At 36.3% G+C, this 22,150-nt stretch overlaps 1 protein-coding gene across 1 annotated transcript; it reads right to left on the bottom strand.

Moving 5' to 3' along the window:
- Positions 1-471: 471 nt before the first annotated feature.
- Positions 472-18,024, bottom strand: LOC104545648 (V-type proton ATPase subunit d 2). The gene is made up of 8 exons (XM_010190833.1): positions 17,829-18,024; positions 11,825-11,996; positions 9,754-9,932; positions 8,173-8,252; positions 6,263-6,340; positions 2,805-2,981; positions 1,326-1,403; positions 472-792 (listed from the first exon to the last, which is right to left on the bottom strand). Exons 1-8 carry the CDS (start codon positions 17,956-17,958, stop codon positions 631-633), a joined length of 1,056 nt encoding a protein of 351 aa, XP_010189135.1. The 5' UTR covers positions 17,959-18,024; the 3' UTR covers positions 472-630.
- Positions 18,025-22,150: the final 4,126 nt, after the last annotated feature.

Raw genomic sequence — 22,150 nt, 5'->3', positions numbered from 1 at the left:
TTACGGTGCTCCTCATGTAACCATAAAGGAATAAATGAAAACATTTGCATGAAAATTAAGTTTCTTATTTACATTCAGCTGCAAAGAGGTGTCACAGTTAGAAAGGCTCAGAAAGCTCTCTCTCTCGATTGCTTAAGGGGAATCTCAGAGATACCCTAAAGTTTCTCTCTTATACGTGTATTAAGTCCTTCGTAAAATCTTGTATGCCATGAAGAAGACTGTAAGTGTAAGATATAAGTAGTGGTTTAGTTGGCCATTTGAGAAAACTGTTAATTCATAATTAAGCCATTAAAGAGCATTTCAGATGTCATTGATATAAAGCTTGCTTTCACAAAAGAGAAATAATATGTATGTAAGACCTTGCAAGGAGTTTTTATTGTTCAATTAAAATAAAATGGGCATAGTGGGAAACAAATCTACCAACAAAAAACATTAATAAACTCATTATTATTTCCTTATAAAGTACTCTTCTCTCTAATTGCATAACATTTTTTGCACTGCTGTATATAACGAGAATCATTAATACAATTTAAAACATCTGATAAGTGTTAACTTTTGAAATAGGATTTTTCTTCTTTTCTATGTAATAATGCATCTTTTCAGGCATTGTAGGATTTTAAGTTCTCAGATTTAGAAAATCGGAATGTAGTTGTTAATTTTGGTTCTATGTCTCTGGGAAATGCATTCAGCAATCCATACAATATTTCTGCATTCTTGTTCCTTTAACTTTACATAGGCATAAAATACTCCAAAATGAAACTGGTTGTTGAATGCAAGCACATTCAGCTTTACCTGTGGAAATGAAGAAACAAGTCTTACAAAAAATATTAAAGAAAGCAAATGTGATTTTTATGTGATAGCTTTTATGATCAAGATTTCTATGTAATTTTGCAACTATGACTATATTTAGAAGTCTCTTGAGTATAAATATAATTGAAATGTCATCTCTGAGTTAATTTTGGTAATGAACTACAGCAACATTACAGGTAAGTATAGGACAGTGGCGAAATACCTTCTTCAGTAGACTATTCAAAAGAAATGTCATTAAGCAGTTTATATGAGATGGCTTTTGGATAGGCTGTCAGGGTTGACAGTTCTATAACTATTCTTCAGAAGAATGTCCTGGAATTTATTTTATTTTAAAAGGTAAATCCTTCTGTTTTGATTCAGCCAGATGTTGACAGCCATAGAAATACTGAGTTCCTGAATACAGTGCTGAATGATGCGGCATAGTAGAATCAAAAGTCTAGCATCTCATTCTTGGTTTACATGTTATTCCAGGTGGGTAACTTTCATTTTGATATTTTAAGTTTAGAACCTCTTACCTCATATTCAAAAAATGCATCCTCCAGTGTCTTTTCTCCAGTGCCACTCCCTACACCTTCAAACACAGCCTTGTATTCCTAAAAGCATAGACAACCACCCAATGGAAATAAGGTACTTTTGCATTCCGTGCAGCACAGATACCTTACATTACATTATTAATCTATGTTAAGTAATCTTTCTGAATAGAAAAACTCATGTATGGATTACAGTTCTACATAAATCAGAAGTTAAAAGCATATAGTCAGCAAAAGAAAGAAAAATCCCATTTGTTCTTGTATTTCTTACCATCATTTCCTACAACCTAAAGTAATTTACTGAAGGCACTAAAAGAGACTTATTGTGGAATGACACATGACCTTTCACTCTGTTGGACAGAGAGCGCTGAACTTCTTGTACAAACAGCATCCATCAGAGCCAGAGCTGTAAATGGAGCCAAAACCCTGAACTCTGATCCTCACATGGCTGCTCATTTTATTTCCAGTAGTCAGCTGGATTTGCTTTATCTGTGTTAATATTGTATCTAAATCCATTAGTCTGATAGGTCATTCTGGAATATTCTGCAGGGATATATTTGACTTAATTTCTTACGTGTTGCATTTCCATGTAATTTTCTTCCCTGTGTATTTCTTTTGTTTTCCTGTAAAGTAGCAGTGCAGTATAGGTCTAATACAGTGGTTCCCAAATTCCCCTAAAAATCCCATCATCACATGAATAGATTTGCTCTGTACCACATTGACGTGGTGACACTTGCTTCTAACATTCTGCATATGCACAGGAACAGATGTGCATCTCCAGCTTTGTTTCTTCTGTGGAAAATGCGTAAACCAACACTCTTTTGTTTTGTGTACCTACTTGGAGGTAGCTTAAATATTATAGGTAGTCAGAGTACCACAGTTAATTCATAGAGCAAGTTCATCTTTAATATTGGTACCACAGTTAAATCATATTGGTTCATCTTTGATAACTGCACTGGTTGCATCAATATTGGCAACATAATTTAATTTCTTGATTCAATCAGAGATTTGGAGAAAACCTTTCAGAAGGGCATTTTTACTGTACATGAATGATAAACTAGGTTTGCACTCATCTGTGACATGAATGGTTTGGTCAGCTCATTTTAAAGTGACTTATGCGTTTGGTCCAAAATCTTGAAGGCAGCAGCTGTGAAGTGAAACTCAGTTTGGGGAGAGTTAATGAAGTAGGAAGAGTTTCGTTTACTAGTCTGTGATTTGGTCTTATTTAAACATCACTGTAAGAGGAACTTTGTATTGCGCTAAGGTAATAATATATCTTCTGTCTTCATATCAAAGCCTTTGATTTCATATACATCTTTATGGTCTCTTTTGTATGTTTGCTGATTTTCTTCTCTCTCAAAAGTGCCTTTAACAATGTGAATACTCTTTAAAAAGTTTGCTGACATCAAGAGATGTTAAGTATTTGTATTTTGGCCTTTTGTTTTAAGAAATTAGATTACATACTGCATAGTAATCTGCAACACACTTCACTTGCTCGTAGTCATCTGCACTGGCCAGCAGGTGTAGTCCTTCTGGATACAGTTTTCCACAGGTTGGATACAGCTTCTCTCGGTCATCTTTGCTCAGCTCAGTACCAAAGGAATTAATGGTGATGATAAAGGCACGCCTGTCTGCCTCAAACTTAATATGCAAAACAAAGAATAAATAGATGTTATTAGAGATCTCATTCTAACTTAAGGTGGCATATTTTTTTTTCAGTAATCTAAACTATGGAAACTTTAGAAAAATGTAGACTTCAGAGCATTAGAAACATACGTTATTTTAAAAAATGTAAATCCTTATTTGCAAATACTTGTTAAATTTTAACTAGAAAATCAGTGTTTTGCAAGCACAACTTTTATTCCATGATTTCTGTACTGAAAATATAATCTCTACTACTTCCTTATTTCCATACTTAGTTACCCAGATGTTGACAACAAAATATTTCATCAAGACACTCTTCTGAAATTATGAAATAATACTCCTATAAATAATACAGGAAACGACCAAGAATCAGTAGTGCTGTTCTAGGGTAACTCAGAGGGCTGTTGAGAGTAAAGATTGGATGAAAATACTGAAAAAAAAAGTTTCTGAATGCACATACTTAAAAAAATTAATAAGTTGGAGGGGAATGTTTACTTGTGAAGTAAAAGTTTTCAAGTTTCTCAAATCACAGTTAATTTTTAACACATAGAATCAAGGGCTATATTTCTTCTGCCAGGTGTAGAAGCCTGTAGTATCTGTGTTTTCCCTGCAGCGATTGACTGAAAGTCAATCTAACATCTAGATCTCAGGTTGTTCTTTTGTACAAAGCAAAATTTCACTTGCCATTCTTACAGTATGAATTAAAAATGTAATGGTAAATAAAAATAATCTTAATTCTATCTGATTTAAATCTATTGTTCTGTCTTGACATCCAATTTGACTATGGTTTTATTTCCTTTATTACTTACTTTCATTTTGTAAGAACAGTAGATCCCTTGCTAATTACAGGGATTATGCTGGAAAATCTTCAAGTGAAGTATATACAGTATGTGCACATTTTAGGCAGCTTGCAGAATTTTTAAGAATTTTTAAGAATTTTAAGCAGAAAGGTACTCTTTTCTGTTGAATAATAAGATTGCAGTTGCAACACAGTTCTACAACTTGAGCAGTTAAGCACTTATTCATAGATCCTACTCCTGTGTACTGGAACATACTGGAACAGGGACCTGACTGCCCTCTGGCACTGAGTTTAGGGTAAGGAAAATGAATAAACCATAGAGAAATAATGAGAAGAAAATAAGTGTACCTGAAAAGATTTCTAGCTAATGAATAACAGGGCCAAATTTCACATGCCCTATTAATATGAACAGGTATATGAGCCCTAGTGAAACTGTTTTGGAAGAACAAATGCTTTGTTTTTTTAACTTGTTAAAGCCATGTAGAATCTAGCTGTTAGATTTGTAATATTTTGTCAGGGGGGGAAAGCATGCTCAGATGCAGTTACAACTAATGCTAGCAGGTTTGGGGCCTACTTCTGGTGGCTCCTGGTTTGAGAAACATTGCAGGACCAGTCCCATCCATACAGACCTCTCAGTTCATCAGATTGTTGGCATACGAGGTTCTCCATAGTGAGTAAGGCCGTGAGCCACTTACTTGGTGGTCTGGGCCGTTCGATCACTGCAGGTGGAGTTGGAGTCACAGGATGACCATTTCCTAAGTGTTTTAGTTTCCATATGGGAAACTGAAGTAGCATGTCTGCTGCTGGAGAATTAGAATGGCCCCCTAGTAACAGGCACAGCACTAGCTGCACTGCAGTCCTGCAATTTCTTGCTAGATTTAAGGTTCAACATGCAACGTTTTTTGTCCATGGTGGAAGAGAGATCGTCAGTACTGTTCATGTGGAAGGTTGGCATGGTGACTGGAGGTCAAGGAGTTGGGAAGCGAAGTACCTCAGCCTTGTTCTGGTAGGGTCAGGTTGGTAGTCTTACATATAAGATTACAGAATAAATAGTAAGTATTCTTTTGCATAAATAAACTTTAGCTTTCTGTTAATTCAACCATTAGCAATCTGCTCTTTGTGTATCTTCAGAATATTAAAATGTTATAGAAAATGAAATTTTCTACAGAAAAGTTTATCCTCCTAGCTGATTGACATTAGATAGGGATTTTAAAGAAGCTTATCATGGACCAAACTGTTACCACTGGTATAAAGAGAGTTTTACAACATGCTTAAACTAATGTTGTAAGTAATCTGCTCTCAGCATGAATTTGTAGCTAAAAATGAATTTTCTGAAATATCTGAATCAACTATGAGAAATGTCTTTACTTCTGCCAGCCAAACTCTTGATTTTTGTTTTTCAGAAAAGAATAGTCAAATGTTTAATTTCTGGTCAATTTAATTTGATTAAAAATATTTTCTTTAGAACATGAAATGAAACATTATGACCTGGTTAAATAGAATAGGAAATTGCATTCCCTTTTAGGACATTGTTTCGTAAGATGTAATTTAGGCTCATTCCTCATTCAGGGGTGAGCTTCCAGGGTTATTATCTCTCTCCTATACTGCAAACTTTTAGTATGATCTCATCAGAGCTCAGTGAATTTTGTTCAGTTTCCAGGGTGTAAGTTTTGTTTATCCAGAAATAAAGACTCCTGGAAGCAAATGAGTATTCTGGCTCTCAAACTCTGCAAAGAATTCTGATGAACCACATAGAAAAAAAATTGAGCTGAATGCTGAGAACTCAATTTTATGAATTTCTGCATCTTTTCTTACAATAACAGATACAAAAATATCATTCACTATGCTGCAGGTATCCTTTTGGGGAGGTCGTTAGGAATTTTGTGTGCCATGGAAAAAACTAAATATTAAACTTTTCTGACTTGAGACAAAAACAAAACATGGAATGTTGTACTTCTCTGTATGACACTAATTCCAAAGGTCACTCAACTCTAACTTCACCTATTAATTTTAATAGGAGTGTAAACAAACATAATAGTGCAATGAACCATGAAGATTATGGATTAGTAAATATACAGTAACGCCAGAGCTTAGCTATCCCAAATTTAATTTTGAGCTAGGAGGTGTAGGAACAGTCCACTTTTTTAGTTTTTCTACATAATACAGAAAAATGTTAAGGGGCAACAGTCTGAGATTAGTGAACCATTTATTCTGTTCTGCTCCCTGCTATAGAAGAATATTAACTGAGGCTGTCTCCTCCCTGGTAATGGACTAGCTGCTTCTCTAGTGAAGAGGTAAAAGTCATCCTCGAATAAAGTCTTCATTGCATCTTAGAAAAAACAGTTATTTTTTCAGTGGAGAAGCAAACATTTGACAGATAACTTTGCAAATGGAGAGAGAATGAACAGGAAAACCAAGATAACATAATTATGAAAACATTGTGGAGTACTTTCATGCACTAAGACTGAATTTTTCTTACCTCAAGAATAGGTCTCATTATTTCTGCTGTAGTACCACCTTGGTTTTCACAAAACTTATAAAATGCCTCAAGATAAGACTACATGAAAGAAGAAGATAAATTTTTTTAGTGCTACTTCAGGCCTGGACCAGCACAGCACATAGTCATAAACATAATTTTAAAATATTTACATTAACTTTGAAAATTCTAACTATGAATTTAAATTCAAGTATGTGCTTAATTTCTTTGCTGGATTGAAAATTGAAATTTTGAAGTGCAAATGTCTTGTTATTACTATATGGGTTCAAATGTTTTCAAAAATTGTTATAGGACAAATATTATGTTTTCTTTGTTCTCTAAAGAAGGAACTTCTTGAGCTCTGCTGAGCTTAATAAGCAGATGGCTGAAAGAAATTCTGCATTTATAGTGTGGAGGAGGGGATTTGGGAATATGCCACGGCTGTTGGGCCAGCACTATGAGGATACACAAACTAATCCCTGCTGCTCTACTCTAAACCCTGGATTAGGTCAGAGCAGCGGACAAAGCTTCTGTAATGCTGCTCTGCAGAGCCCTCTGGTCTGTTAAGGATTCTGGCCTTTGCACCCATTTCATACCTGTGCAGGAAGGACCCTAAATATCTCAGAGATGCTATTTACCGTCTCTCCAGCCCCCAAAATACTGTCTTAGGGAACTTTTATGTTATCAAAATGCATTTGCTAGAACTTCACAATCTTATTAAAAGAAGCTATCACTAACTATGCAAGTAAGTTCATTTTAAGTAGCAACTTCTCAAGGGGTAACTGCTGCATGGGATTATACATTAGGTTCTGTATACATCTGATGGTAGAGCTGAAACATAATTGATCACATTGGCAGCGGAGAAAGGATGTATTAATAATTTAGAAGTGTTTGCAGAATGATCCCCCTGATACTTAGAAGAGAGAGAAGAAAAAAATAGATTCAATAAATGTAAATGTCTGGTTTTCGACACAGGATATAAGAATCAAATCTGTATGTTGTCAAATGGAAAAAGAGTGTCTAGTTTAGTAGTACTGTGAAAGAATTAAAATACTTGGGCAAAACTAATGTTGTTTTGAATGAGAGGAAGTACCAGAATATTTAAGAACCAAATATTGGCTTGGGAATTTATAAATGCCATTTGTAAGACAGACAGGTTTTCTTTTTGTTTCCCCTTAGTGCTATCAGATCACTGTAAGAATATTTCCTGCAGTCTGGGGCATCCACTGCAAGATAACAAAGAAAGAAAGATAACAAAGAATTTGGAGTGAATGTGCCAGGAGGAACCATTAATGGAATGAAAAATGCATAGCCTTTACAGAGACCATCCTAAGAGTATTGACCTGTATGCTAATATTTATAAAATACTTTAAAAATGCACAGCAAATGTTAGATACATATCCTTACAGCAGTGTGCTGTAGCAATGCTAAAGATAAAAGGAAGAAAATTATACAAAGCCCTTAGGTTAAAAAAAAAAAGTTAGCTAAACTGAAAAAAATAGACATCTTCAAATCACATCTACCTTTTATACATAAAAATAAATGTTAGCCAAAACCTGTCTAGGCTCACTTAGGAGGTAACAGTTTTGTGACATTTGGTGGATAACTGAGTTATTCATAAACAAATGGATCTGGATATTAGCCTGACATCTAAAGCATTTTCATTAATGAGAAATTAAATTAGAATTTGGATGCAGACCTAAAATTTGAAAACTCTCCAAACAGTGGAGCAGAAATGAAAGGATCTGGATTTGATTCCTGGACTTGTCATCAACCAGGTGACCTTAGACAGCTTGTGTTATCTCACCATGCTTCTCTTTGCCCATCCATAAAACAAGGTTAATGATACTGACCTCCTTTTCTGAGATGATTTGAAAAAACCCAAGTATTATTGTTATGTTGCAAGAACTTGCCTTGTATAATTTGTTGCGCATTATTTCAATGTTCATTTCATCCAGGTCATTTTCAGACAAGCAGTCTTGAAAGAACGCAGCTGAAAGCAGAGTTTATTGAATTGCAGCATAAATCTACATGGTGATAATATGCATCTCTTGTCTTTTGCCATTCAACAGTGTGTGAGCAAGGATCTGAGGTTTCCGCTGTACGAGAAAGAGTGATATAACAGAGAGGAAGAGAAATCCTCTTGATTTTCCCCTTATCCTCCTACTCCCTCCTTTTTAATGAGAATCTGCAGTGAAGGGAATCAATCAGTGCTGCAGCCAGAGTCCGTATCTCCAGAGAAAATCAGATGAGAAATACTAATGAAAGCCTTAATCTTCTCTGAAGTATATGGTTCGAGCATTAGGGAGTTTTCCTAGTGAGGAGCATGAAAGGTAATTTTTGTCTTAAATTATGCAGGTGTTCTGCACTTGTTAAAGAGAATCCTCTTTCCTACTTTCTCTCTTCCTTTTTGAGTGTATCTGCACTGGGGGAAAGGCAACAAGTTGCAACTAGTAAGGGGCACAAGCTTTAACCTTGACCATCTGTGCTTCCAGGTCCTTTGCAGAACTGGTTAAAGAGCAAGCTTTTGAACAGGGAGGCAGAGAATGAAGATCAACTGTGCAGCTGGACCACTTAAAAATGCTATAATCATAACAAACCCAAGTATGCCAGGCCCGCACTGTTCCCAAGCTGTGTCAATGGGACAGATCAGTGCTGCCTGGCAGAGAGCGTTGTCTCAGAGGGTGGCAGAAATTTACTACTAGCCATGTGGGGAAGGGGGGGAAAGAAAAAAAATTATTTTACCTGTTTTAAAACTAGTTTGGGAGTTTGGCTTCTCTCTGGGGCCAACTCACCACACCTTCTTGAGAAGCAGAACCCACTCACAGTACTTAAGATGAGGGCACACAATGGTTTCATGTTCAAACCCATCCAGTTCCATCTTATTCTGAGTACCCTCCCCAGCAGTGCCCCACAGCTGGCTTGTTTTTGCTTGTTCGTGTTGACTGCTGCAGCATATTGAGCAGAGTTTCAGCCCGATTTCAGAATATGATGTTCCCAGGCCTTGTTCTGTTTTGCTTTTAGATTTAGTTCTTCAAAATAGGGATTTTCTCTGTGTTTGAATCATGCCAAAATCCCAAAAGGGAATCTAGGTTCTACCACAATATCTAATATCTATTAGTAACTGTCTGCTTCTTGATCCTTAGTGAGGTATAGGCAAGATCTTACTTTTTTAATGATAGATGCAAGTGTTGAAATAAAAATCTAGGTGCTCTAAATCAGTGACTACTTTGGGTATAGAAAATGCCCATTACACCTCTTGAGTAGCATGTTTTCTCTGTGTCTGCTCCCCAAGGCAGATAAAGAAGCTGTTAATAAACGCTACTAGAAAATGTCCTGAACACCACTTCAGAAGTGCTTGATCCCCACTTCATGTTTTGTGTTACCAAAATGTAGCATATCCATTGGAAAACATGCTACTCCATCTGAAATATTCTTAAGAATACAGGATAGTAGTTTCAAGAAGCAAATGAGAGATAATTTAGTGTTCCTACCTAATGGTGTGTCAACCAAAATTGCATTGAACAGCTCAGTGGGGTTTGAGGCAATGCTGACTGCTTCCATTTGCTCAAAGCTCCCCAGTGGATGGCACTTGGGAACAAGTTCAGCTATGGGCCGCTGATGTAATGTGCCAGTTATTAAAAGAATTACGTTGTCAATCATGTAACTGTATCTGTATTTGAAAGAAAAAGTAAACAAAATTAACTTTATCTTTATAATGAATTTTCCTTTCAGAAAATACAAAACCAAGATTTTTGAAAATTAGTAAAAATGCTTAAGTCAAAAATGACCACAGTATTTGCGGGTTTGTTTGTTGACTCCGTATCAATGTCTCATCGAAAACAAAAAGTTTTTAAATAGCAAGTAGGTGACATACAGTATTAAATTTAAATGCATGACTGAGTTTGGGAAAGAGACACTTTTAAAGAAGGAGAAACTGAAACATGACTAAAATAAGCATAATAGCTATGAAATGTAGATTCACTATAACAAGTGACAATAAGTGATATCAAAAAATAAATCACCTGACCAGACAGCTTCTCTAATTTGAGATTTTGTTATTTCATACAGAACTTCTGGACAGAGAAGAAGCGCGTGGGAATTTCGGCACTAAAGCTGCAGATGGACTAATCTTAGGGCTTTCTTCTCACTTGGCTTTAAACATCCTCCCATGAGGAAACTAAGAACAGGTTCTCACAGAATTCTTCTTTATTGCTAACAGTGTTCTTTTCAGTAGAAGTTTTCTATCAGCTTCTTATTAGTTTTACTCTTAGAAAGGCTGATAAGAGTTTTGTCAGTGAGCTGGAAATGTGAAAGCTATTCCCTTGGGATGCCTATAACAAGGATGCCAGTCTTCAGCTTGCACTGTTGATTCAGAGCTCAGAGACATATAAGGATTAATACGATCTCACACAAAATCTGGGAGAGGGCACATGTATCTGCTGAAATGTAGTTCAATGATTTAGTCATTGTGTTAAATAGCTTTAACTAGTGTCTCCATCATTAAAAAACAACAGTGTGCAGAGATTGTGCATACATATGAACACATGGATTTCAATCAGTGTGAGAAAAGAGATGCTATAATTTTCCTATTTTCACTTTCATTTCACTGAAGCAAAAGGTAAACATTATATACCTCAGGTCACAGCTGTCCTAGGGCAGTGTTTAAGATCCTGCTTACATATTCACCTATAACTGGTCAAATACACTTGACACCCTCCCCCCAAAAATTATACTTTATTTTGCTGTTATTATAAAAATACTCCTTCAAAATAAACTGAACAGTCTAGTGTTCTTGTTATAATATATTAAAAACATAAGATCAAGAGGAGTAAACAGTTAGGTAAAATATCCTGCTGGCATTTCATCCATGTTGTTATACTGTTATGAAGCAGATCCCTGTTCTTAATGTTGTTTAAATCATTCATTTACAAATTTTATCTGTTTATAACTGTATTGAGTATCGGAACTTTCTCTTCATCTGGCATCAGATGGAAGATGCAAGATGCAAGGTTCAAGAAGCACTTGCACTTTTTAGAAAAGCTACTTGGATCTAAGTATCTTGCAATATACAGTGAAAGTTTTTCTGTATTTAATGTTCAAATGACATAGAAAGTATGATAGGTATATGATGTGTTGTCTTTCCCCCTTTAAAAAACATCTAGAAATTGCCACATGCCTAGGAATTAAATCACTGCCCTGTACATCATGAAATTGCTAATCTTGCATGAGTCACTCCCACAAACTTCAGTTGTGCAAGTTCTTTGACTTAAATTATGTTTGGAAATTATAGCCATTTTTCTCAATCTCTACCACTAGTCCTGCCACTGCACACAGAAAAGATATGCTTGTGTTCTTTAAAATAAGTTGCAAGGGCAACAGCTCTTCATAGATATATTTTCAGAACTTATGCAAATTAAGTATGTAAGTGTTGCAGTAAAAAAGTAATTTTGCCGGTTTTGAAACTTAATTGAAATTCAATTACAATGCATTTACACTTTTTTAACTTGTAGCTGTGTTTCTGATTTGAGTCTGTGTGGTAAGCTATGTTGTAGTAGTACTTACGTGATAAAATTCAGAAAAGTGACAAGTGGTTCAAAAGCATGGTTTCTGAAGTAATGAAATTCCGTGAGTAGTTTTGTTTTCAGTTTATCATCAATGGTGGAAATAGTGAGAGGGCCGGTTTCGTTAGCCAAGAAGTTACCATAGTCTGTAGTTTGTAGATGTAACTTCAGATCTGAAATTACATTCAAGGAAGATCATGAGAATAAATAAACTGTCATTATATTGTCTACAAATTAAAAGAAACTTTTAAAAATGTTCATTTCTAACATCATATTTCCATATTAAGGGTCTGATCATACTCTATTGAAAAGGTTTTGCCATATATTTAACACAGAATAAATGCATAATTACTGCAAATTTGTACTGCCTTCTACCAGTAGAACTTACTGCATGCCACAGGAAAGCACAAATAATTTACACCTCTGTCAGAAGTTTCACTGGCAACTTCAGTTTCCAGCCACACCAGACACAGTGTTAATTACTTCCCAGTCAGGTTTGTTCAATGTTTTAATTTCTCCAATTCATTGAGGGCACCACTCTTGTACCATTATAATACATCAGTTGTTTTGTCTCCTGCATTCCTGTGGACTGTTATGTATCAATGGGAATAATCCTTTAAGTTTGTTAAGATCTTACATTTTGATATGAAACATATCAGTCTTAGGTAAGGTTGTATTCTTGTGTTATCAGGCTGCCTGGCTCAGATTCTGGGCTCCAAATGGCTTCTGCAGTGGAGCACTTGAAAGGGCACAGTTACACTCTCAACATTTCTGGTTTAGCTTTCTCTTAATTTATGGCTGCTACCAGATCCTAAGAAGGTGTTCCAGAAACTGGGGTTATCATGACATATTCTATCTGAGCTCCTGACCCTGATACCTGAGGAAAATAGGTTGACTAGACAGCAAAGTTGAAAGATACTTTCATAGTATGAAAGAATTCATTTGACATATTTCCTCTGCTAGCCATTTTCAAAGCTAAGTATTTGAATCAGTTCTTAGTGTTCAAAGCAGTTTAACATTTCCTTTTAGAAAAGCCCCTGCTATATTGCATAATTGCTTTCAAAGGCATAATTGTGTTCAAAAAACTACTGTAAATTATAGAATGGGATAATGGTATATGGTTTGGGCACTCATAATTTCCAGATAAAATCTGAAGTTATATTTATGGAAGAGGACAACAACACTCCCACTGACTGAAAAAACGGTGTTCTTATAATGGAATTTAATATGCAGTTAGCAAAGTGTGCATTTATCAGTATAGTAGCTACTCTAATTCCCTATGTCTGTACTTTCTTAGTATGCGATAAGATTGCCTACGCTGGGACTTAAAGCAAAAGAACTAGCACATTGAAAATTCAAACTCCTACATCTAGCACTCTTATCTTACTGAGATAGGTAACCCTCAGAACTTTCTGTGCAGTTTAGCTGCCACTCAAGCTCATTTTAGCAATTACATCAGCAGACTCTTGGCTAGGACAGCCTTACTCAGATAACTTGCTGGAATTGCTAGCATTTCTCTGGATCTTCCTGTAATAAATTGAACTTATGCTAGCAGTGTAAACTAACTGCAGCTTGAAATTCTATGTGTTGTCACAAAACTGTTTACAAAAGAAGGCAGAGGTAATTGGTCGTTCAATGGTCAGAGCCAGAAACTAGGAAATAGTCATAGTTACAGTACAGGCTTCCATGTAGGAAGAAGAAAGAGGATACAAATATTAAAAAAGAGAACAACATAATCCAAGAAAGAGAGAAAGGTAAGAAAGATTAAGAGATAAATAAAAATGCTGAAGTGTGTCCAGAAATGATTGTAAATATGTAAGACCACCTTTTTAAAGAGATATTTTCATATCACATCTACATTTCCTGTGAAGACTGACTTTTCTCTTTTTATTGCAAAGAAGGTAAAAATACTAGTGAGATTAGATAATACTACCACATTGCATGCAGAGAGCTGAATTCCAGCTTTCCTCAATTCCTTTTCAGAGAAACCACTGATACCTACCTTGAGTTACACTCTAAATGCATTCTGAACACAGTGTTTTGCAGAGGTTTAGTACCTCTGAGGATGTTTAGACCCAAGTACCAGCCCCAAGTATTGACCTTTCTGAAGGGTGTTTAACATCATCATGAAATGAGCAGAAAACAAACACAACAGATTGAGAGTAGTTTGACAAGACTGTGTTACCTTCTTCAGTTTTCTTATTGACTGAGTGGCTTCAAAATCCATGCCCTAACATAAGGCATCAAAAATATAAGCTATAACATGCTAAATAACCCCACCTGGCTCTCAAAAGCTTATGGAGGGAATACTATGCCCAGGAATACTGGAATTACAACCCTGTCACTTCCACAGCCCACTTTAGAGAAATATTTCTTTAAGTTATTTAATAAATAGCAGCATGCATACTGTATGTAAGAAACAATATTCAATCCTGTCTCATGGCCTTGATGAAAACAATTGAGAAAATAGTCACCCACAGGCTCCAATACCATATAATATCAATCAAAAATGTCATCATCAGACTTCACATCATGACGGAGTTCAGTGCTGCTCAGAGACTGCTCTGCTTGTCTTAAATGATATTTTCTTAGCTGTTGGTGTGAATAAGACTTTGGGACTAACAGAATCAGACACTCATCCGGGTAACATGACCTAATGACCTGGCAGGGACAGATGACTGCGCATTATAGGGGCTTCAGGCATTCCGGTTCACCAAAACATTTTAGTGGTGGTAGCTGCTCCTTTTCTCAGGGGCTCTTGGAAACCCACATGAGACCCTGGGCTTTTCAGCATGTCCACAAGATCCCTAGGAATGAAAATTCCTGTATTTCAGCTGTCAGTATCATTGCCATCCATCCGTACTGTGTATTTCCTCATACAATTATGTGCAGGAAAATCATATGTAGGAAATAATTTATTTAAGTCATGTAATTTTAAATAACATGATTTTACTCACAGTTGAACAGCAACCAAACACAATTAACTGTATGTCCAAAGGGAATCAATGCGCAGAGGGAAACTAGTTTAAGATGGCTGCAGTTAATAAAGAATGACGCTGATCAGAAAGAAGGAGTATTGGAGAACCTGAACAAAGCATTAACCTGTTTTCTAGGCACCAAGCACATGGAGTCTTGTCTGACCCCTTCCCTTAAACAGAGGGTGACGTAGAGCCGGACTAGTGATATGCCATGCTGCGGAGGTTTCAGCCAGTCTTGCCGCCAACAAAGTAGCTTCATGGAAATTGTAATGCAAACAAGCCCGGAAGGATGTCTAAGTTAAACTTCTCCTCTCTGTGTGGCCTTGAATTGAGAGGACACAGTGATACAGTGTTACTGTAAGTCAATTAGCATTCACTGTTATTTAATTTCCCTCTCACTGTTATTCCTACTCTGTGATTATCAAACAGATGTAAAGCGCAAACGTAGTTTTTCTTGTGGTTCTTCTGTACTGACATTGCGGTTTCTACTCTAGAGATACCAAAACCACTTTGAAATTAAAAGATCTTTCTGATTCTATTTATGGATTACTTAGAGTTGTTTTGATTTTTATTCTGATGTTTGTTTTAGCATATTTATAATATTTTTTACTTAGACCCATTTTTGTGGTGTGGTACTATGCCACAGAAAGCAGAATGGGGTAAATTCATTCGCTTTTAATGTGAAGATATGAAGGCACTATTGGACAAGCACAATAGTACTACAGTACAAATCCATGTGCTGAATCTTTTAATTGGAAAAAAACCCACAATGTATGCATAAAATTTCATTTTTTACTTTAGAGATAAGGGTCTGTGTTATTGGTGCACTGTACACTTGTGGTGTGAGTTCAGTATTACAGCATCCTATATGTGCAGAAAGATGTGTATTTAGCCTCATGTACAAATCCACTTCTCATATTGTCATTATAAAGAATATATTTCATAGATAACTGTTGGGAATCTATCAGCTGTCTAAAAGAACTGGAAAATGTTACAATGGAGAAAGCAATGTAGCTGAATAGAGAAAAAAAGGGAAGTGACGGTGGGCAGTAGAGATGTGCTTGTAGGTGGGTTGATGAAGTGTGCTGCTTCTGTTGCTGAAATAATTTGCATTCTAAAATTGAATTAACATTAGAAAGAAGAAGGTTCAAAAATTTAAAAGCCATTGTTCTTTCTGCCATAAATCTTACTTAGAAGAGGATTTTATCTCTCTATTTTGATCTGTTCATCTGTTGCATGCTCTTAATAATGTTAAATGTTTGTACGTCTCAGAAATGTTTGAAAACTGCTTCCCAGTTGTATATAACTTTCTTGTAGCATGACTTAAAACTTAGATTTTTTTATTAAGCATTCTTAGCTTAACATGAGCAAGTATTCTGGGATGATGAGGGAATTCTTTTTTTCTTGTATATTTAAAAAAATATTTAATCTTGTGTATTTCCATCTATTCAGAAGTAACCATAATTTTGTGGTTTGGGTATTTTCTTCATAGAGCCTTTGATGACACCATCTATTGAGCTCCTCTGCAGAGGAGCAGTGGAGTAAGAACAATTTAATAATTCCATGATTCTGTCTTTTGTGTCTTTTATAGATGTTTGAAGCTCCATTAGCTTATTTTCTGAAGTATGTGTACTCACGGAGAAGGAGTTTTTGACTTAAACAATTAAATACTAAATCAAGAGTAGATGTAGAGTCTTTAAGTTGCAGAGATCACAACTGCTGGTACGAATAGGCTACAGAAACTGTCGATTTTGTCCAGTTGACATAAGGAATAGATTTTAGCTCTCAGAGTAAGTGTGTTCTCTTTCAGTAACATGTGTTCTGTGTGTCCAAACTGCCATTAAATGAAATGGAGAGCTGATACAGCTCTCCAGCTTATCAGCTGAAGTAGGTACATGCACTTGGTCACTTGAATAGTTCCCATTGATTGTACTGACAATCTCCTCTTTAATGATGAGAGCTGACAAGTAAATACCTACACACATCTATGTAAATGTAGTTGTTTTCATCTGCAAGATGAATGGGAAGCAACCTTCCCAAACTTGTGTTGGTATTATATTTATAGTTTAGACAGTCTCAAAACTGTTGCATATAGGAATCATCAGGTTCTGCACTTCTCATTTCCCCAGATTCATTTCTGCGTAAACAAACCAATGCTTGAAACACAGTAAGCTAATTACTTCTCCTTGTTCCTTTCTCAAATTAATCTAATATACTGCATGTTATATAAATTATTTCACTGTACAATCACAGATTTTATTTTGGAGTCAAGGTTTCTTAACTTTATGTTCCTTTAGAAAGGTGACTTTTTTCTGTCGCATTTTTTCTACTGCCAAGTGTCTCGAGGAGTGTCATATGATTCTTTGTACAAGTCTGTCTTCATCAGGCTGTGACCAGTCTTGGCCACAGAAAGCTGTTTTGGAAACTAGCGTGTGTTCTCTTTATTACTGTGGCAAAGTCACCTTGAAAAAAGGTTTTTCTTCTTTTTTTTTTCTTTCTAAGCTTGAGAATAGTTGAGTTTTATCTTTGTGAAGTCTAGTTTTCTCTTCCTGATAAGTAGAATATCCCCCACTGCCCTAAAACTCATGAAGTAACAAAGTACTAAAATTATATATTTTATAGAGAAACTCAGAGCCAAATGGTAAGCTTTTAATAAGATTTTGGGAACTTACTTTATCCAGCTGAAATGATATGAAACTTCTACACTTGAACAGTTCTATAGCATGGTTAAAATCTGTGAGAAGGTTACCAATCTCCATAGGAGCTCTATGGATAAGATTTCCAAACCTTATCAGTAAACCAGAAAATCCCATCAACTGGATTGCTTTGCAAATCACAGTCTGTACAATCCTAGGGTAATTTCTATGGAAATCTATTAACTTAAATATGAGAACAGTTCTTCAGAGGACATCAGGGTTATCTCTGGTTTTTAAGATAAGCTCTTGATACTTCACTCTTTTACCTTTCCATCTTCAAAGGTCTAAGCAATGGTATTTCTTCCTAAATAAAATAAACCAGCAGACTTACCTTCTAGTGTCTCGCATTGTGCTAAATTGACATAGTCTGCACTCGTCAAGATCCCAGCTTTGAACCCTCGGACCAGACCCTCCAAATAGCCATGGTCCACATTGAAGTAAAATTCTGAGTATCCCGGCATGGAAAAAAGGAGAATTAATCTCTCTGCTGGATACCTGATGGTACTGAGTATCTGCCACTCACTGTTTTCCTCCTCTTTGGAAGGAGTGGCAAATAGTCACTGATTTCCTGCCAGCCTATGATTGTGTTTTACCAGCTGGTTTCTTCCTGTTTCTTGCTCCTAGAGTAATTCCAGTTTAGTTGATGCTTATACAACAGCCAGCCAGCAAATCCAACTCCCTCCTGTCAGAGCCAGAAAATGAACCTGGTAGTGTTGAAAGAAAAGCCAAAAAGGAAGCATAAGATTTAACCACTGTTTACAAGAATGCTATGTACTGATTGGAGGATAAGAAAGCATATTATAAAGCTTGACAGCATTTTTACATTTCTTAAATGTACTATAAACAGGAAGTTATCTGTCAATAGAATCATGGAATGATTTGGGTTGGAAGGGACCTTAAAGGTTGTCTGCAGTGAGCAGGGACATCTTCAGCTAGAATTGTCTGCTCAGAGCCCCATCTGACCTGACATTAATTTTCTGCTGCTCATTTCTGTCAAAAAATATGTACACGAATTATAAGATTTTTCTAATAATTATGATGAACCCTAGATCATGCCCATAGGTTAAATATCTTTGAAGGATTTGACTTTCATTAGCCTTTAAATTGAGTATCTAGAATTTACCTCAAAACTATTGTTTGTCCAAGTTCAAATCAGAATACTGTAGTTAGATTCACTAACATGTGAAAATAGGTAATATTTGTTCAGATTACAAAAATAGGAATCTTTATTTCAATAATGCAAATTTAGAGCCTTTTTAGATTTCCTGATTTTGATTCAATGTAAACTCAAAACTACTAAACCTATTAGAGAGTTTTACACTGAACTGTTAGATCTGCTGCCTTTCCGATTTAGGTGCCCCAAAGTTGACAGTTCAAAGTTGCTATGCTTCTGTAATCAACACAAAAATTCTTTTTTCTTCCTAAATTCACTAGCTTATGTAACAGATGTCTGCAAGCTTTGCTGGAATGGAAAGTCCTATAGCACACTATATGGTATTTCGCTATGTAGTTAACTGGAGCTCAGGAACGTTTCTATGAGGTGTCTGAAGAGTGCTGCATGGTTGGAGGGTTAACACCAGCAAGAGAAACTACAACAGCTGTCTGCCATCTGCACCTCAACACTTAGACTCAGTTTTCAGTGCTTTGAATGTGCTTGGTGTATTGTGTCGTCTGAAGACATGTGGCTCAGCTTTTCTGTTGATCCCTTGTGTTGAAACGTGGCTGCAGTGAGAGCTGGGATTCGGCAGCCACAAGGGGCAAGGCTGTGACTGTGAAACTTTCTCCCCTGTCCTGGGAGCTGAGAGACTGATGACAGCTTGGTACTTGCCAGGTGATTCCTGTCCGTACCACCTTGCTCCTGGCACAGCAAGGCTTTGCAGGCCATACAGTGAGGCACGAGGTGCCTGGGTGTTTGCTGCCCAAGCAGTCACCCGCTACCTCCTGTAGGAAGAAGGTCACTAGCTAGCTGGCTTCTTAACTGGCTGGCCAGGAGCCTGCCATGGGCAAGGAGTGGCCACAAGTCACCTGACAGGCCAGGCTGAGCCAAGTGACTAATACTACTGCAACTTTAGGGTCAAATTAAAATTGTCTCAGACTGGTTATTACCACGCTTGCAAGGGAAGTAATGACAGCATTTAGACATTAAAAAAAAAACAACACATGCTTATGTATGCAAACTGATTAGTTGAGAGTTCAAACGGAGCCTAGAGTACTGAAGTTTGCTCCTTGTAAATTAGGTTTACAGTTTTAAGCTGGTCAGTTCTTAGCATTGCAGAGTTAACCCAGCTGAAGAAGAATGAGAGATTAGGCCTATTAGACAATAGAAATAAAACAGCTCCCTGCCCCTCAACAAATGATTTCTTTTTGTCTCCCAAGCCTGCATGCCAGCAATGCTAACAACCTCCTCATGCAAGAAGTTGTCAGAAGAAGTTTGTTGAAGATGTTTCAAAAGCCAGGGAGATTTTTCAGGATCCGTGACTGCTATCAGTGCATCCTTACTGACACATGAAGTTAACCACATTTTAACTTAAACCTACTTTTTTGTTGTTGTCATCATTGTTCTAGCGTGTTTCGCTCAACAGCCTTTGATATTTTTTTCAAGGAAAAGAGAAGTAATAACACGAGGGACTCATTATTGCGAACACTAAAAGCAATGTTTGTTTTTAACTAACACATCTCTAGAGTGTGTATTACATAAACAAGTAATGTCTCGCAGCAGCAGAATGCAGTCCTCCCCCAGCTGCAATCACAGCGTATCAGAATGTGGCACGTATCCAGCTGGTGGCAGTCCAAGTTTGTGCTGTCGACAAGCTTCCAAACCTTCAGACAGCAGAGCCAGTGCAGAAATGGCTTTGCGATAGGTCCTAAATTTAGTAATGTTTGGGGTCATGTGAATACTGCCTGGCAGGTGCAAATACCACCACTGGTGATCTTCCAGTGAAAAGGTGCTACCACAAGATCCATAAATACTGTCAGGACCATCACTTGAAGTATTATCACTCAGCAAAGTTGTTCTGTGAAATCTGGGTAGTTTTGAATTATTTCAGGAAGTAGGAAAATCAGGCAAAAGTCCTGAGTGATTTTATCTGTTAGAGGAGGACAAGGTCTCAGATGAGATGATCCAGGTTAATAGACTACATTCAACAACATCTGGAAATGCTCAGTTCTCTGTTTTGTTTTGTTTTTTGTTTGTTTTTTTTTACAAGAAAAATTGATGAAAGGAGACAGTTTTAATAGCTATTTGAACTTGATGGTGATATTTAGCTAGTGCACTGAATTTTTATATTAGTAAATATATGAAAGAGCCAGTTCAGTGTCTATTGTTGTCATTTCTTATAATGAGTGGATAGTACCATATGATTTCCATAACAATTTGTAGTGGGTGAAGTTTTATTTAAAAAATACAGTTCTTTATAATGAACTTATTTATATAGAGCTGTGAATTAGCTTTAACAGATGACCATGTGAGAAAATACGATACTCTCACCTGTTAAGTTTGTGCAGTGCAAAGGTTGAGATATTTTTAAAACCGATTTTTAGCAATGAGCTAAACAAATTCTGGTAGCGTGTTTGGGAGGAGAAGTTATGTAGAATTAGCAACACAAAACTGTTCAGATCTGAGACCAGAACCTTTGATACTGACGATTTTTGAGAAACTGAAACAAAATGCTTATATTATTTAACCACAAGAGGTCATCATAGCACTGCTGCAAACCCCCTTTTCACAGTTTTTTTTTTCACCTCTGCTGAAAGAAATAAACTTGGGAAGAAATATGAAAAAAGCTCTCACTTTTTAAATTTGTTTCCAGCTAATCTAAAGTTAACAGTAAAAACCACATATACTGATTATTTCCTTAGAAGTGACAAACAAAATATTTCTATTTTACTCATTTTTTTGCTATATGCCCAGATTTTCTCTGAGCTTCCTCTTTTATTCTCTTTTTTAAACAGTGATGACAGCTGCTAGCCACGAGGTTAATACTGAAGAACAAATGACAAAGAATCAGCAGAAGCGTGAGTAAGTGGTGTTATACCAGTGGAACGTTGACTAAATCACATTAATTCAAAGTTCCTCTTTTTTTTTTCATTAGAAGTACTTAAAGATGCTATTTTTCTTATCTTGGAATCTCATTTAGAAATCTGTTCTTTAGCAGGTAGATCTCTGCTTAAATTGTGGTTTTGCTTACCCAGAAACAAAATCCATCCAAATCTTCACTGTGCAATTGCTTTCATGTATAATTAGTGTTATGTGTGCCAGATTCACTCTTACCAGTATGTAGTGCTGCTTTAATGTGTGGGTGAAACAGATTTCTTCATCTGTGTATAAAACGACTCCTTTGTTTGGATGTGAGAGATTTTTGACCTAACACTGACTCTATACTTCCTATCTTCTCAGAAGAAAATGCACCTCCCTTACTTATAAATCAGAAGTGTTTTTAAAAATATAAAGTGTTCTTTCAGTTGTTTCCTCCCCACCAAAAAAAGGATTTTTTTTTTAGATCACCAAGGTAAAAAATGTTATGAGCTGTGCACCACTCAAATTAAAACTATTTTAATTTTCTAATGCAACTTAATAGTATCTAAACTGATGTAGAGAGTTTCCAGTGAGTTTTTTTTGCATATCTTTGTACAGGCATTGAAAGCTAACTATGT

This window comes from Mesitornis unicolor, unplaced genomic scaffold (assembly GCF_000695765.1).
Source record: "Mesitornis unicolor isolate BGI_N332 unplaced genomic scaffold, ASM69576v1 scaffold7528, whole genome shotgun sequence".
NCBI lineage: Eukaryota > Metazoa > Chordata > Aves > Mesitornithiformes > Mesitornithidae > Mesitornis > Mesitornis unicolor.
The sequence above is the reverse complement of the archived record's forward strand: the minus strand, read 5'-3'. Positions and strand labels throughout refer to the sequence as shown.

Bases quoted from the DNA above. Each gene is read 5' to 3' on its own strand.
- LOC104545648 (XM_010190833.1), bottom strand. From the start codon at position 17,958: ATGCCGGGATACTCAGAATTTTACTTCAATGTGGACCATGGCTATTTG. The intron at 9,933-11,824 runs GTAAGTACTACT...TTTCAAATACAG, and splicing joins ACTTTTCTGAATTTTATCAC to ATACAGTTACATGATTGACA. The intron at 8,253-9,753 runs GTAGGAACACTA...CTCTGCTTTCAG, and splicing joins TTTGGTTGACACACCATTAG to CTGCGTTCTTTCAAGACTGC.